We start from the raw sequence: 17,141 nt of genomic DNA, 5'->3' as shown, positions 1-17,141 counted from the left end.
CATATAAAAGTATAACATTACTGTGAAACATATACATTAGGTATCCCTGTGTCTGAAAATGCTCGGTCTACACCTGGCCCCACAAAAAAAACGCCCTATACATCCCCGTACAGCTGCAGGGTCACCTGTCAATGTGGCCTTGCAGCTGTTCCAAAACTACAACTCCCATATATTAAATATTTTACCATTTTTTGCCTGAAATTTTTTTTTCCCTATTTTTCTCCTCTAAAACCTGGGTGCGTCTTATAGTCCAGTGCGTCTTATAGTCCAAAAAATACGGTAAATAATAACTAAATATGAATATACTAGCTGAGTTATATATAAAAATAATGTTTTTTTTTATAATGTATCACTGAATAGAAAAAAAAAATCCTGTTTACTGTTTTATGTTTAAATTCAGAGTTACTTCTACAATGATGATACCTTTAACTTTAACTATGCTCAAGCGAAGGCTGCAGCTGGAAATTACAAAGAGGCTGAGGAGGTGAGTTTATAATCATCAGGGGACATGTCACACACCCAAATAAAAGAGAACCTGACGGCATACCTCTACAACGTTTCCTGTACTTATGCCACTTTTTGGGTTTTTTTTCTAGCAAACCTGATCAACTGCAAAAATTGCTGTTAGTTTTGGTACCTGATTTGTGAGCAGTCCACCGCTCCATGTCCGATACCGGGCAGTCAGTAATCCACCTACTAGTATTGGGGTCAGAAACTAATGCAGTGGTATCAGTGAAGCAAGCAGTTTCACCTTTCTGACAACCTGAAAGGCTCTCTATAACACCTTTCACATAGTAGGACTGAGCTTAAAGCCGTATACACAATACTCTACATATGTATATTAAACACGTGTTCATATGAGAAAACTACCTGATGCTCAGCATATTGATCGTTTTATTTTTGATCATTTCCATTTTAGGTATTCTTGCTCATTCAAAGTGAGAAGATTAAAAATGATTATGTTTATCTGAGTTGGCTTGCCCGATGTTGTAAGTACAAACAAACACATTCTTTTCCCTGAGGAAAACTCCTCTATTATAGGGCATGTAGACATCATACGGTAGAGACATGGGGTTTCTAGTGAACCTATGGACCCACTGCATGAAAAATGTAAAGTTGAGAAAAGCTTTCATGCTGAGGGTGAGGAGCAAACCCTTAAGATTTCTGTTTGAAAAGGTGTTGAAAAGGTGTCAGAAATATCAAGTCCAAGCAGAAGTGTTTGAACTTTTGCTTCTTTCCCTAGAAAGTAACTACAGTTCTATTATTTAATCTATCTATAAACACAAAAGATAACTGGTTTTCTAGATTACAATTGGTTCCTGATTGTCCATAAAAGATACAATAGATGTTCAGGCAAACAAGACACAGAAGTTGCTGATCTTTTACATGATAATTTTATCTGACAATTGTTAAGTCGCTATCAGGTTTTCTAAAAAGTACACAGCAATTGCACTCATTTATGTGACTGGTTTTTACATGCATGATTGATTTAACTTTGATACTTTTAAATGAATTGATCCTAAAAACGTCTGGGGCTAGATCGCCTAGATTTTAGAATTGGCATGGGGAAATCGATAGCTGTAGACTGATAATAATACAAAGAGTGCTACAATGTGGTAATGTGGGTGGTGAAAACTTTGTCATTTTTTTCTTTTTTAAGATATTATGAACAAGAAACCAAGACTGGCATGGGAACTGTATTTAAAGATGGAAACATCTGGCGAATCATTCAGTCTCCTTCAACTTATTGCCAACGACTGTTACAAAGTAAGAACATTTTTTGCTTGGAAAATAAATCATTTTTCCACATTTTAAATCATTGCATAGGTTAGACGTTAGTGCATTATTAACATCTCTAAAGTATTCTATTAAAGATCTTTCTTTTATGCTTAAACGGGTTTTATTAAAGGATTTTTCAATAAAAATACAACACAAGTAAACAAAAGATAAGTCGAGCATCAATGAAAAAGCATATAAATCAATAGGCGGGGAGGCCAAAAAAGACCCCTCATCACATAAACCAAAAATAGCTCAACGAGGAGAAGAAAAGGGAATAGGGAGGAGACAAGAAACAAACAAACAAACACCAGACAAAGACAATGAGAACACAAACAGAACCAGGACGAGAAGTGGAGGAAAGGGAAAGCAAGAAAGAAAAAAGGGAAGAAAACAGACGGCCATGTCACACTCAAGCGAAGGCAGTAGAAAAGGCAGAGGATTCCTGGAACATAATCCAAGGGCGCCATCGAAGTTCAAACTTGGAATAAGCGGGAGAATCCTCCGCCACCAAGGTCTCCATCCTCTGTATAAGAAGAAACTCCTGGAGGAACTCAAGCAGGGAGGGTGGAGTGGAGCTGCGCCAATGTCTTGGAATAACCGCCCTGGCGGCCGTAAGAAAATGTCTCAGGAGGTCCTCCTTAATCGCCAACAGCTTGCCAGGGATGACCGACAGAAGCGCCAGCTGAGGAGAAACAGTCACAGATCGCCCACTGACCGTGGAATACAGTGAAAACACTGCGTCCCAGAAAGGCCGCAGAACATCACAATCCCACCAAATGTGTAGCATGGTACCCCTAGCGGAGCCACAGCGCCAACATAAGTCCGAAACCGCAGGAAAAATCCTATGAAGAAGCACTGGACACCTATACCACCGGGACAGTATCTTAAAATTTCTCTCCTGAGCGCTACACGGGAGGGCCATCTTATGAGAAAGCAAGAAGGAACTGTCCCAATCCGCAGATGACAGACTCACAGGAAGATCGGAATTCCAGGCAGCAACATAGGAGGGGAGTCCCGCAGTGACATCCGAAAGGAGAACATCATACAACAGTGAGAGAACACGAGGGGGGGAGGTCCGTTGCCCAACAAAGGATTCTAAGGCTAAGGCCGGAGGAGAAAGGTGAGAAATAAGCGAGAACCGCTTCAAAAAGGACTGAAGTTGGGCGTATTCCAACCACGAGAGGCGTAAGTCAGGGTGAGAGCTAGATAACTGGGCAAAAGGAGGGAGCGGGGAATCGCCCGCCACCTCCTGAAGACGAGTACAATTCTCCCTTTCCCAACAGAGAAAACGATCCACTGAGCACCAAGGGGGGAACATAGGATTCTCGAAGAGAGGAGTCAAAGGGCCCGGAATACGGGCCAAGCGACCAGAAGAGCAGACCAGATCCCACACCTTCAGGAAGTGCGAGGGGAGAACGTAAAGGCCAGGGGGTTTGGGACGAAAGTGTGGTGGAATCCATGGCCAAGAGGAGAGCGAGGATGATATCAGGTCAAATTCGATGGACACCCACTGCTTGTCCTGGCGACGGAATTGCCAGTCAAACAAACAAAGCAAAACCGAAGCGCGATAATAAAGGCGCACATCCGGAAGGCCAACGCCTCCCCTGGACTTATGTCTAACAAGAGTACTAAACCCAAGTCTACTCCGAGAGGAGCCCCAAACAAACCTCCCAAACAAGGATTGTACCCTAGTCAAAAAAGTGCGTGGGAGCGGGATAGGAAGGGCCTGAAATAAATACAGAAACCAGGGGAGGATATCCATTTTAAGAGCATGAATTTGACTGAACCAGGAGGGGAGACGAGCGCCATAAGAGCGTAGATCCGTAGAGATGGTATCCAAAAGTGGAAGATAATTAAGTTGAAACAGGGAAGCAGGATCAGGGGAGATACGGATCCCTAAGTACTTGAAGGAGGAAGGCTGCCACCTAAAAGGGAAAGTCCGCGCCAGAAATTCAGCCTCAGAGGGTGGAAGTGAGACATTAAGGGCCTCACTCTTAGATAAATTAACCTTAAAATTACTAAGGGCACCAAAACGGGAAAATTCGCGCAGAATAGCCGGAAACGACACCCGCGGTTCGGAGACATAAAGCAGGAGATCGTCCGCCTATAACGCTGCTTTGATCACACGAGACCCCAAAGGTATGCCGTGAACATCTGGACAATGGCGCAACACCACCGCCAGGTGCTCCATCACCAAAGCAAAAAGCAACGGCGAGAGGGGGCAACCCTGGCGGGTACCGTTACGAACCGAAAAGGGATCCGAAATTACTCCGTTCGCACGGACACGCACCGACGCATTCCCATAGAGAGCCAAGATCTTGCCCAAAAATCCGGAGCCAACACCGATCTGCACAAGGGTCTCCCGAAGAAACCCCCAATGGATGCGATCAAACGCCTTTTCGGCATCAATCGAAAGCAAGCAAAGAGGGACTCTAGTGGAGCGGGCAACGGAAATGGCGAGAACGGTTTTGCAGACATTATCCCGCGCCTCCCGACCCGGGATAAAGCCGACCTGATCACTATGAACCAAAGCAGGCATGAAAGGAGAAAGGCGATTCGCCAACAATTTCGCATACAATTTCACGTCTATATGGATTAAGGAAATAGGCCGGTAACTCCCCGGGCACACAGGGTCCTTACCAGGCTTAGGAATCACAGTGATCAGAGCCGACAAGGATTGCGTAGAAAACGGCGACGACTCCCCCACACTATTAAACACCCGCGCCAGGTCCGGGGAAAGCAGAGAACCGAAGCATTTATAAAAACGAGCAGTAAACCCGTCTGGGCCCGGCGCCTTACCCGCAGGCGTCGCCTGAATTGCCGCTGCGACTTCTTCCGACGAGAAAGGTGTCTCAAGGGCTTCCGCGTCAGAACAGGAAAGGGAAGGGAGAGCAGTCTCCGTAACATAACGACGGATCTTATCCCGGAGCGCAAAGATCTTTCTTTTAATTGTCCATTTATAAAAAAAACTGTATATAAGTTGTAGTAGCATATTAACTGAACTTTGATAAGGACAGTGTGTATTGTAGCCACTGAAGACAAATAGCTGTAACAATCAGAGGTAGGCTTCTCAACCTGTCTCTCCGCTACCTATCATATATGTGTATGTATCATACATAGTCATTTTTATATCTAACCTATATTCAGCTGTCTCTCGTATCACTTGTTGCTAGTACTAATTGCTAACAGCCTCACTTACCTCTTCCCAGAGCATCTCTACCAGCCAGCTAGTAAGCGGGCAGAAGGGAGCTTTGCCGTTAGTGATTAGCACATGATAGTCAGGGACAACTGAATAAACCTTACATTAGATGGAAAAAATACTTTTGAACTATTCATATGGGTAAAGGAGAGGAAAAGTGGTAAGAGGTGTCTACCACTGAATGTTTGCCATATTCATTGTGTGCAGGTCACACTGAATACAAATTTTCCTTAGCTCAGTTAGGGAGCATTACTAAGGAGTTTTTCATAAACGAACATGATTATTTAATAAACTATAGTAGAAATATGTTTACAATACACTCCCTACACATTTTAAAAATGATATTGTGGCAGGGGGGGGGGGGAGGTGGCTGGCCATCCCAGGAAAACTATTTCCATTAGGTATTGTTTGCATTGTTCTATTATGTTTAATTGGGTTGTGCATAAACACATTTTTGAATTTGGGGACTGAAAATGTATTAATATATTTGTTATTTGGTACTATTATCCCCATTTTGTATTGTGTTAGCTATTTTACCTCTGTAAATTTTTGCTTCTACTATTTTTACCCTGCGGATGTCACTTACATCACTGTAGCTTTTTATGTCTTTCTTACAAACAAAAAAGCAACAAAATAAATAAATCTTTATGTCAGGCACAGGATTAGCAACATAACATACAGCCTTAACTTCAGGCAAAAAAGCAAAACAAAACCTGCTCGTCTGAGCGCTAACTAAATAGAGAATACTAACTGTACGTGTAGCTTACTACCAGCTACACGAATCAACCAAAACAATACTGTACCATAACACCAGGCTTTCATTGTTAAGACAGACCCAGCCACTTCCTCTCCTCCCAGGATCTGCTCTGAAGTGCAGGCTCTGCAGCTTTTTATGGCCCGGTAACAAGCCTATGACCCACACCAGGGCTGCAGCTTATTCAAGATCTGCCCTGGACCACACGTTAGGAATCTGGGGGAGATATACCGCGACTCGATCACTCTGCCTGCCACCTTCACACTAAATATTTATTTTATTTGGCTTTTTTTTGTGTTTTTATTTTTTAAATAATACTTATACCTCTGTGGGATGAATTCCATTTATTTGTAGGTTTTGTATATGCGGACACTTCACCGAAGTATTAGCCTTTTGTAATTATATTGTTGGGTCTTTTAGTCAATATGTGGTAATCCTTGACTATTTGACCCTTTATTGTGGTCCTAGGTTTGTATTTTGACGTGTTTTTTTACACGTGTAAAAAAAACCACATCAAAATACACGTCAAAATATACATAAAAATACACATCAAAATTCACGTGTAAAATGTCATTGAAGTCAATGGGAGTTTTATTTTTACAAGTGTATTACTTACACGTGTATTTTGCCAATATACACGCGCATTTACTCCGTGTGAAAACGCCCTTAGTGATTAGCACTAACAGCAACTTATATGTAACTAAAAATACTTTATGCATATGGATAAGGGAGAGGAAAAGCGGTTTGAGAAGTCTACCACTGAATGTTATAGTCTGCCATAATCATTGTACAGAAAATTTTCCCGTGCAACATTCAGTTAGGGAGCGTTGCTACAAGTTATTTATTAAAACGACCCAATTTTTTTTATAAATTTCATTAGAAGTATGTTTACAATACACTAACCTGCACATGTATTAAAAAATATTAAGAAATAGTACTTAAGAATTATTTAAGAATATGTTGAACTATGGCAAGCAGAAAGCGATGGTAAGCTGTATGTATGTTTAGCTGAGGAAATGTCAGGTTAAATGTAAACAATCTTCTTTTTCTTATACACAGATGGGTCAATTCTACTATGCTGCAAAGGCATTTGATGTATTGGAAAGGCTCGATCCAAGTCCTGAATACTGGGAAGGAAAGCGTGGAGCTTGTGTTGGTATCTTTCAAATGATTTTGGCAGGACGGGAACCCAAGTAAGTATCTCCTAATATGAATTGAATGAATGGCTTAACCTAAAATGTGTGAATAATAATTATAGGTAAGTGACATTATGATGAACCCTCCTTTTCAGAGGTTGTCATGTGCTTCTTTAACCCTTACCGACATCCGCCATACTATTACAGAGTCCACTCTGATTGTGGGCATTGGATATCCTCTAAAGCTAAATACTGCCAACCTATGATGTTGTATGCCGGCTCCCATGCTGACCTGTTTCTGTGACTGTGGCAGCCGTAAACCTTCTGAAGACTCTCAGGCCTGCCATAGGAATATTACTTTTGAGGCTGGTGTATGGTCAGCCTTAATAGTAATGAAAGTCCCATAGACTGCAATGCAGTTGCAATCTGATTAAATAGTAAAAAAAAAAAAAAGTTTTAAATAATATAAAAACCTAAAAATTCAAATCACCCCCCCTTTCCTTAGATTTAAAATAAATATAATTAAACCAAACTTAAAAAATTATGCATTCCCCAGTCTGAAAACACCCAGTCTACAAACATCCGAGAATATATTTCCCACCATATTTTCGACATTATCCCCACCCCAGAAAAATTTGAATAAAAATCAAAACATCTGACCTTCCCCAGAATGGTATAACTACAACGTACACCTGGCCTCACAAAAAAGTTGCCTTATGCATCCCCATTCATTCATTTTTGCAAAGTTTTGGAATGTTTTAAAGGGTTAAAAAAAACTGTATAATTTGGTATCCCCAGAATCGTATCAACCCATAGAACACAGGACTTGTCATTTTGACTGCACAGTGAATGCCATAAAAACAAAGCCCATAAGAAAATAGCACAAACGCAGTTTTTAAAAAATTTTTTCCAGCTTCTCAGTATGTCATGCTGATTATTAAAAACCATTACAGAGTACAGTTTGCCCCGCAAACATGAATTCCTCATATGGCTCTGTGAAGGGAAAAATAATAAAGTTATGGGGTTTGGAAGGTGGTGGGGAGTTAAAAATGAAAATCAAAAAATGCTTGTGGCTGGAAGGGGTTAAAGTGATTTAAATATGTATTACAGTAATCAGTGACCAGATTCTGAATATAGGAATATTTATTATTGGGGTTATTTTCTTAATACAGAGAAACTCTGAGAGAAGTGCTTCATTTGCTGAGGAGTACTGGCAGCACACAAGTTGAATACATCATCCGGATTATGAAGAAATGGGGCAAGGACAATCGTGTACCAGTTTGACCGAACACCATTTAAATTGACCAAACCATTAATTTGGCAAAATGTTATCTCAGGTTAAGTAATGAACACACAATTTCTCTTAGGTAGGGTAAGTTCACATCTGAGCTGAATTTTTCTGTTCTGTTATAGGAACAGAAAATGGAAATTCAGAAATTAATGGATCTGTTAAATAATTGAGACCAATGGATTCTGATGGATCCTATTAACAGAAATGGAATCCGTCGGTTATCTATTATGGTACCTATCAAATTGTTGGCTGAAAAAGTATACATCTATATGTGGAACCTCTGATGCAGTTGTGGACATGCACCCGAGCGTATTGCTTTCAGGAAGCAGTCTGTGCATGAGCCGTATTTCCCAGAGTGACCCCAGCCGTGTGCACAGAACTCACTTGCATAATGAGTAAGGGGGCGTTCACACTACCGTCGGTGTCCGCCAGCTAGTGTCCGCTGCTAATGTCCGTGCCAAATCTTGTGCGGACATTAGCAACGGACACTAGCTGTGTCTGTGACATTTTGCATTGATTTATATGGACATCAGGTGCATTCTTTTACAGTCCGTGCATGTCCTTGACTGTCCATTCCCAAAGATGTCCAACTTGTCAAGCGGACAGCAAAACCCGACACGTAGATTTTTGCTATCCTCTAGAAAAGTCGGACATCTTTGGGAACGGACACTTAAGGACAGGCACAGACTGTAAAAGAACGCACCCGATGTCCATTTAAATCAATGCAAAATGTCACGGACACAGCTAATGTCCGATGCTAATGTCCGCACAAGATTTTGCACGGACATTAGCAGCGGACACTAGCTGTCGGATACCGACGGTAGTGTGAACGCTCTCTTAGAATGCGCTGAGCTCCTAAACAGCCAATATAAAGTTGTCAATTATATACTTATTTTTTGTTTTGAGTTTGTACAGCAATAATATTTTATTTTTTGTATTATAGTTCATAAATACCAATAATAAAAATGTACCGTAGCTATTTGGTCAATATACTTTTGATACTGTAAAATTGTGTATTAATAATAAAATGTTACATTAAAAATGTAATTAAGATAAAAAAATTAAAGGGAACCATTCAGGCAGCGTGGGACCTTTTAAAGAAGTACTACAGATTTTTTTTTTATCCATTCATCATGTACCCCTAACATATATTTACACTCACCGGCCACTTTATTAGGTACACCATGCTAGTAACGGGTTGGACCCCCTTTTGCCTTCAGAACTGCCTCCATTCTTCGTGGCATAGATTCAACAAGGTGCTGGAAGCATTCCTCAGAGATTTTGGTCCATATTGACATGATGGCATCACACAGTTGCCGCAGATTTGTCGGCTGCACATCCATGATGCGAATCTCCCGTTCCACCACATCCCAAAGATGCTCTATTGGATTGAGATCTGGTGACTGTGGAGGCCATTGGAGTACAGTGAACTCATTGTCATGTTCAAGAAACCAGTCTGAGATGATTCCAGCTTTATGACATGGCATTGCATTATCCTGCTGAAAGTAGCCATCAGATGTTGGGTACATTGTGGTCATAAAGGGATGGACATGGTCAGCAACAATACTCAGGTAGGCTTTGGCGTTGCAACGATGCTCAATTGGTACCAAGGGGCCCAAAGAGTGCCAAGAAAATATTCCCCACACCATGACACCACCACCACCAGCCTGAACCGTTGATACAAGGCAGGATGGATCCATGCTTTCATGTTGTTGACGCCAAATTCTGACCCTACCATCCGAATGTCGCAGCAGAAATCGAGACTCATCAGACCAGGCAACATTTTTCCAATCTTCAATTGTCCAATTTCGATGAGCTTGTGCAAATTGTAGCCTCAGTTTCCTGTTCTTAGCTGAAAGGAGTGGCACCCGGTGTGGTCTTCTGCTGCTGTAGCCCATCTGCCTCAAAGTTCGACGTACTGTGCGTTCAGAGATGCTCTTCTGGCTACCTTGGTTGTAACGGGTGGCTATTTGAGTCACTGTTGCCTTTCTATCAGCTCGAACCAGTCTGGCCATTCTCCTCTGACCTCTGGCATCAACAACGCATTTCCGCCCACAGAACTGCCGCTCACTGGATGTTTTTTCTTTTTCGGACCATTCTCTGTAAACCCTAGAGATGGTTGTGCGTGAAAATCCCAGTAGATCAGCAGTTTCTGAGATACTCAGACCAGCCCTTCTGGCACCAACAACCATGCCACGTTCAGAGGCACTCAAATCACCTTTCTTCCCCATACTGATGCTCGGTTTGAACTGCAGGAGATTGTCTTGACCATGTCTACATGCCTAAATGCACTGAGTTGCCGCCATGTGATTGGCTGATTAGAAATTAAGTGTTAACGAGCAGTTGGACAGGTGTACCTAATAAAGTGGCCGGTGAGTGTATATAACTTAGTTTGTATTACCTCATTTAGTTATTCCTTTCTTAAAAAAAAAAAAAAATAGAAATCTGAGTCGTCTTCTCGCCATTTGGGTAGTGTGATCTCATGGTGACCCACTGACAATAACATGGCTTTCTGTTCCCTCAAGGGGGTCACTCTCTTAGGCAACAGACCTTTCTGTATGAATATGCATATCAAACAGCATGGATTGTACTATGCAGGCTGTCCACAGGCGGAGGGGATCAAATCTGTGTGGAAATGTTCCTGCAAGCAATGTTTCTATTCTCTTTCTCTCCCTTTTCTACTCTCATTCACTTTAATAGACAGTACGGAGGCAATCCGCCCAAAGATCAAACAGGATGCTGTTTTTTTTTTCTACTAGCTGAATTTCCAGCTGAAATCTTTGTGGCAGATTTCACTACAAAAATTATACTGTGTGACCCTGCCCTTAGGATGCAGGCAGCAAATGTGTTGTATGATACTGCCAGCTTATGAGCATGCTAGCAGTTTAGTGGTCCCAAACAGTCTGATTCTCTAACCTTAGGGGAAATCTATCAAGCTTTCACCAACTTCACCAAAATCAAGTTTTCACCAACTTTTTTGTGTTTTGTATGGCGTTTCAAATTACCTTATTGCAAAACCATTATTTAACATTAAAATACAATGCAAGATCTCCCTGCTGAGTATTGTTTTAGTAGTAGTATGTTTTAGTTTTAGTAGTGATTTGCAAATTCAGTACTTGACAAATCTTTCTTTCTAGACGTGTCCTGGAGACAAAGGTACCAAGTCAGCTAGATTAAGTCTTCATGCACATGTTGGTCTACATCAGTGGTTCTCAACCTTTCTAATGCTGTGACCCCGCAATACAGTTCCTCATGTTGCGGTGACCCCATTCAGTTTGGAACACGCGTCCATAACGGCATGTGTTCCAACTGAATAGTGCTGCTGCAGACAGTAGCGTGGCTTCTCAGTGGCTAAAGCCATCAGAAATATGTATTTTCTGATGGCTTTAGGCATACCTTGCAACTTTTGAAGATTAGAAAGAGGGAGAAAATATGCGGCGCTCTATTTCTGCTTATTAGATAAAACGACCTTAGGACAATACAAATAGCCAAAAAATTGTAATGCATAAAATGTGCTGTACAGGCAACTCTAGTCATTCTGCAGACACTAAAACTAAATCAATACACAGTGTTATACATAGCCCCTTGAGTACAAAATAAAAACAACAGCAGTGTAAAGTAATGGGGGAACACCACTACAGGTACAGTAAGTATTCTGCAGAGGGAAACAGTTGCTATGAAAGAAAATTTACAGCCAATAATGCATAGCAAGGTATGTAAAAAGTACAATGCCGACCAAATGGAGGATACACACAACACAACGTATGTTTCACCAAACTGGCTTCATCAGGTGGAGTTTTCCAAATGTTGGTGGGCTAGAACATTTAACCAGGTCTTCAGCCAATTAAATATTATCACATAGATCACATGACATGTGATCTATATGATATAGGTGTCTCAGCCCAAAACAACAGGGTCCGGATGTATTAAAGAGTTGTCAATGACTGGGATACGCCCAAAAATGGATGCATACAAAATACCAGCTGTATTTGTCCATCAAGTAGACAAGGCAACGGATGGTGGCCAGAAATTTCTATGCCTGCGTGGTCCCAAGCACCCAGTCTGACCTAGAGATGCTATATATGTGATATATATATATATATATATATATATATATATATATATATATATATATATATATATAAACCTGCCCCCAGAGTAAAATAAAAGTGTAGCATAACCAAGATCTAAATAGTCCAGCTTGAAATATTGGCCATCACACTTAAAGGGAGTCTCTCATTGGTAAAGCTAATTTTTAAGTAAACACATTTCTGAATAGCTATTCTGAAATGTGTTTACTTAAAAATTAGTTTTATCAATGAGAGACTCCCTTTAAAGTATAGCTGCATCGGATATAACAATGGAGTAGTATACATACAGCGCTATTTGGGCAGAATCTTTCTCTTTGCACAAAAACATTTATACAAAAAACTTAGACAAAAAAATTTATATACAAAAAAACTTTTATAAGAGTCACCAATAAATCCCATAAATAGTGTAATAAATAATGACAAATTTCATTTATATAAATTAAGCAATATTGCCAAATAGTGCATTTAGTGACAAATAAAAGTGCACAGTGCAAGTGCATCATAATATTTTCTATTTCTGTTATCAGATAAAACAACCTTGCACATTCACTGTTGTTTGCAATTCAATGTTATGCCTAATATACTATTATAATTATACAGTCCTATAAAAAAGTTGGGCACCCCTATTAATCTTAATCATTTTTAGTTCTAAATATTTTGGTGCATGCAGGGTTTTTCTGTCCGCTTGAGAAGTCGGACATCTTCACTTGCGGACAGGAAAGGACGGGCACGGAGTGCAAAAGAACGCACCCGATGCCCATTCAAGTGAATGACAGGTGTCACCGACACAGCTATTGTCCGCTCCTAATGTCCGTGACAGATTTTGAGCGGACACTACATGTCGGACACCGACGGTAGTGTGAACGCCCCCTAAAACAGCACAGAGCTGACATAATTCCAAAGTGCTATATGCCACTGTACGCAAATAAGTACAAGTAAACAATGCAGAAGTAGTCCACAACATGGAACGTATCAAATGAGAGTACAGTTTCTATATCAAAATAGACCATGAAATGAAACTTTATCATAGCTGACGAAGGCTGCGTGCCAAAACGCTGGGTAGTGGGTGCCTGTCCCCGGTAGGCTTGCTTTACATCCTCAACATGGGTAAGCTATGATAAAGTTTCATTTCATGGTCTATTTTGATATAGAAACTGTACTCTCATTTGATACATGTTCCATGTTCTGGACTACTTCTGCATTGTTTACTTGTACTTATTTGCGTACAGTGGCATATAACACTTTAGAATTACGTCAGCTCTGTGTTGTTTTACTATGCCACTTATACTTTAACTGTATGTCCAAAACTGAAATCGGGAAAGGTGAGGGTAAACTAGGAAGGGGTGCGCAGAGGAAGGGGAACTAGGAAGGGGAGCGCAGAGGGAAATCAGGAACAGGTACAGGGGAGGACAAATGCTCTGATGCAACAGAGTCAATCAAAGACAAGCTGGAGAGCGGTGGGGTGGGAAGAGAAAAAAAATAGGGGGCACAACCATAGGTGGGGTTGTAGAGCAAGTAAGGATACAGAGGTCATCGGGAGAGGGAAGGAAAAGGTGGACTGAATATCAGATGAATAGAAGAAGGTATCTCACAAAATCCACATCTGTTGATGGGCAGTATCATCCTGCTTCATGGAGCAATTCCTGCAGCAAGAATGTCGGGGAGGGGGGGACTCTAAGATTTCCACAGCCGGGGGGGATAACAGTGCGAGCTGTGACTAACATAAAGCCATACAAACTGCAATTTATATGTTTCCTAAATTTCCTGGGAGAGATGGAGAGGAAGAGCGGAACAGGATCATCTTCCAATGAGATATCTGAGACTGTTTCAATATGTTAGACGTCCGACAACAAAGGGCGTAGGAGAAAGCATCCCCTCGAGATGTGCGCTATTGTATCCTGGTCAGTATTGCATCTCCAGCATCAATCCGATGTGCAAGGGTAGATCTCGTGAAGGACAGAGGGGATCCTGTACCAGTGTGAGAGTATTTTGTAGTTGGTTATTTGCGACTTATAGAAGATAGAAAATTTATGGCATGCCCTGAAGGCCGAGGACCACGCATCTGGCAGGATCGCAACTCCCAACTTCCATACCCAACTCTCCATCTATAGGTCGACAGATGTTCCTCAGAGTCCTCAATCAAGAAACTCTAAACCAGTGAGATGACATGAGTCGGGGTCATGGACTGATTTTTATCCTCTGGTAGTAAGTAGAATAAATGACAGTAAGCAGAGATCTAGAAAAAAATTGTACATTTTATTATACAAAAAATAAGATTTTTTTCCTCTCAATATTGGCCAGTCCCTTTAATCTTACAGTCGTTCCCCCGAGGCCTTCAGAACTTTGTAACGCAAGGGGCCACTGCCTTGTAATATTCTTGAATAACTGGAACTTTTGATTTTTTTTATCCCACTACAGCATTTACCGTACGGGAAAAATATTTTTATAGATTTGTAGACCGGGCGTTTTTGAACACATGGATACCTAATGTATATGTCCTTCACAGTATTTAAGTAGTTTTATATGTGTTGTAGAGAAAGGAGGGTGATTTGAACTTTTATTATTTTTTTTTATATTTTTTTACTTTTATTTATTTATTTTTTTTTGCATTTATTAGACCCCCTAGGGGTCTTGAACCCCGGGGGAGCTGATCAATAATGCAATGCATTACAAAAAAACGGCATTTCTATTGCAGGCTACATAGAATAGCCTGCAATAGAAAGTATTGAATGACAGGCCTGGGAGCCTTCACAAAGCTCCTGGCTGCCATAGCAACAAGATACTGGCCTCGGAGCTTGCTTCGTGTCCCAGAGATCCCCGGCAAAATGGTGGTGCCTGCATACCACCGGTAAAATGGCACCTCGGTCAGCTGTGACCGGGGTCGCCCAGGGGATTAATGCCCATGATCAGTGCAGGCACCGATTGCGAGCATTAGCGCTGGGTGTCTGCTATATAAAACAGTAGACACCAGGTGGCTATGGTGGCCACTCGGCTCCCCAGCAGCAATTTTTAAACGCTCGGCATCTGCCGTACAAGTACTGCGAATGTTGGGAAAGGGTTAAGGACATATAAAACTCAATAATTGGCAGATAATCAAACCATGTTTAGTCTAGTACATTGAGCTGTTAGTGTCCCTTGCTAGGGGTGACTCTTATATGCATTTGCTCCCCAGATGATCACACCAGCAGTCGGAGCAGTGTATCACTCCACAGCAAAGGGAGGATGTGCTAACCAGAATGCCTCCATGTGGTTCCATTTCATTCTAGGTTTCTTGTTCATAACACCACTGTAAAGGAAGGTGATGGTGCTTGGCTGTCAACGATAGGATAAGTAAATCGCTGGAAATGGTTTGGGCAGAGACGGGTGTGTAATGAAGGTGCTACCTGTGTCTGGATGGTGGACAAGGAAACTATGGAATCTGCTAATGTGAAAATCAAACAATCCACCCTACTGGTGGACTTTCTGGAGCACGTTCACCATACAGTGTTGGCCAAAAGTATTGGCACCCCTGCAATTCTGTCAGATAATACTCGTTTTCTTCCAGAAAATGATTGCAAGCACAAACTCTTTGCTATTAATATCTTCATTTATTTTGCTTGCAATGAAAAAACACAAAAGAGAATGAAAAAAAGTCAAATCATTGATCATCTTACACAAAACTCCAAAAATGGGCCGGAGAAAAGTATTGGCCCCCTCAGCCTAATACTTGGTATCACAACCTTTAGACAAAATATCTGCGAACAATCGCTTCCAGTAACCATCAATAAGTTTCTTACAAGGCTCTGCTGGAATTTTAGACCATTCTTCTTTGGCAAACTGCTCCAGGTCCCTGAGATGTGAAGGGTGCCTTCTCCAAACTGCCATTTTGAGATCTCTCCACAGGTGTTCTATGGGATTCAGGGCTGGACTCATTGCTGGCCACTTTACAAGTCTCCAGTGCTTTCTCTCAAACCATTTTCTAGTGCCTTTTGAAGTGTGTTTTGGGTCATTGTCCTGCTGGAAGACCCATGACCTCTGAGGGAGACCCTGCTTTCTCACACTGGGCCCTACATTATGCTGCAAAATTTGTTGGTAGTCTTCAGACCGTGTTCTTTTCTTTGAAGGCCTCTTTTTTTTTTTCTTTCTTACGGCCTTTTATTTTTTTTCACACCATTCTTTCTGCAGCCAAAACTACAGGTTATCATCGGGTTGGTAACAAATTTATATAGTGTTTTTTATTATTCGAAACTTTGCATAAACTCCAACCGAAAGTGTGCTGCAAACATTGAAACAATGTGCGGCAGATGTCTCGAATTTGGAGCTGATTTTCTGGTGGATTATTTTAGGCAGAATCCACACCTTAAGGCTAAAGCCCATGTTGCAGAAATGCAGCTTTTTTTATTGCACATTTTGTTGTGTTTTTTTGAGTCAAAACCAGGAGTGGATTGACCAAAGGTAGAAGAAGTATAAGAACTTCCTATAAATTCCCTATTCCTTTTGTAGATATTCATGGCCTTGGCTCAAGAAAACACCGCAAAATCTGCAACCAAAGAAGCAGCATTTCCGCAACGAAGGGCCTCAGCCTAAAGGGGTTTTCTCATCTCAGTGTTTCAGCAGTCTGCCTACAGTCTCTTCTTTTCACTTCTGGTATTTCTCTCCCCCCTCTCCCAGCTTGCTGCACAGGCTTAAGAACAATCACATCAGATAATCTGCACATGCTTGTAGAGAAGGACTAAGCTATCTGTGTGTTTACATAGAGAGATAATAGACTTGGCTTTATCAGCAAACTGCAATTAGCTGAGCTGATTATCCTGCCAGCAAGAGCAGTGAGTGAGTGGTATCACTTGTCCTACAGTTCCGTGGTTATAGCAACACTGTGTAAATAATAGGAGGACTAAGTTCACGTAGCAGG

The 17,141-nt window shown here is 41.3% G+C and overlaps 1 protein-coding gene across 1 annotated transcript in view; it reads left to right on the top strand.

Moving 5' to 3' along the window:
• IFT56 (intraflagellar transport 56) overlaps window positions 1–8,548 on the top strand; it is a 45,294-nt gene extending 36,746 nt beyond the window's left edge. Inside the window, exons 14-18 of the mRNA XM_075286338.1 lie at window positions 401–484; window positions 920–989; window positions 1,661–1,767; window positions 6,792–6,925; window positions 8,041–8,548. Coding sequence (XP_075142439.1) covers window positions 401–484; window positions 920–989; window positions 1,661–1,767; window positions 6,792–6,925; window positions 8,041–8,152 — 507 coding nt within the window. The 3' untranslated portion in view covers window positions 8,153–8,548. The remainder of the gene's footprint in view (window positions 1–400; window positions 485–919; window positions 990–1,660; window positions 1,768–6,791; window positions 6,926–8,040) is intronic.
• The last annotated feature ends 8,593 nt before the right edge of the window (window positions 8,549–17,141 follow it).

The sequence above is a fragment of the Leptodactylus fuscus genome, chromosome 9 (assembly GCF_031893055.1).
Source record: "Leptodactylus fuscus isolate aLepFus1 chromosome 9, aLepFus1.hap2, whole genome shotgun sequence".
Classification (NCBI taxonomy): Eukaryota; Metazoa; Chordata; class Amphibia; order Anura; family Leptodactylidae; genus Leptodactylus; species Leptodactylus fuscus.
Note: the sequence above shows the minus strand (reverse complement) of the source record. Positions and strands in the feature narration are given on the sequence as shown.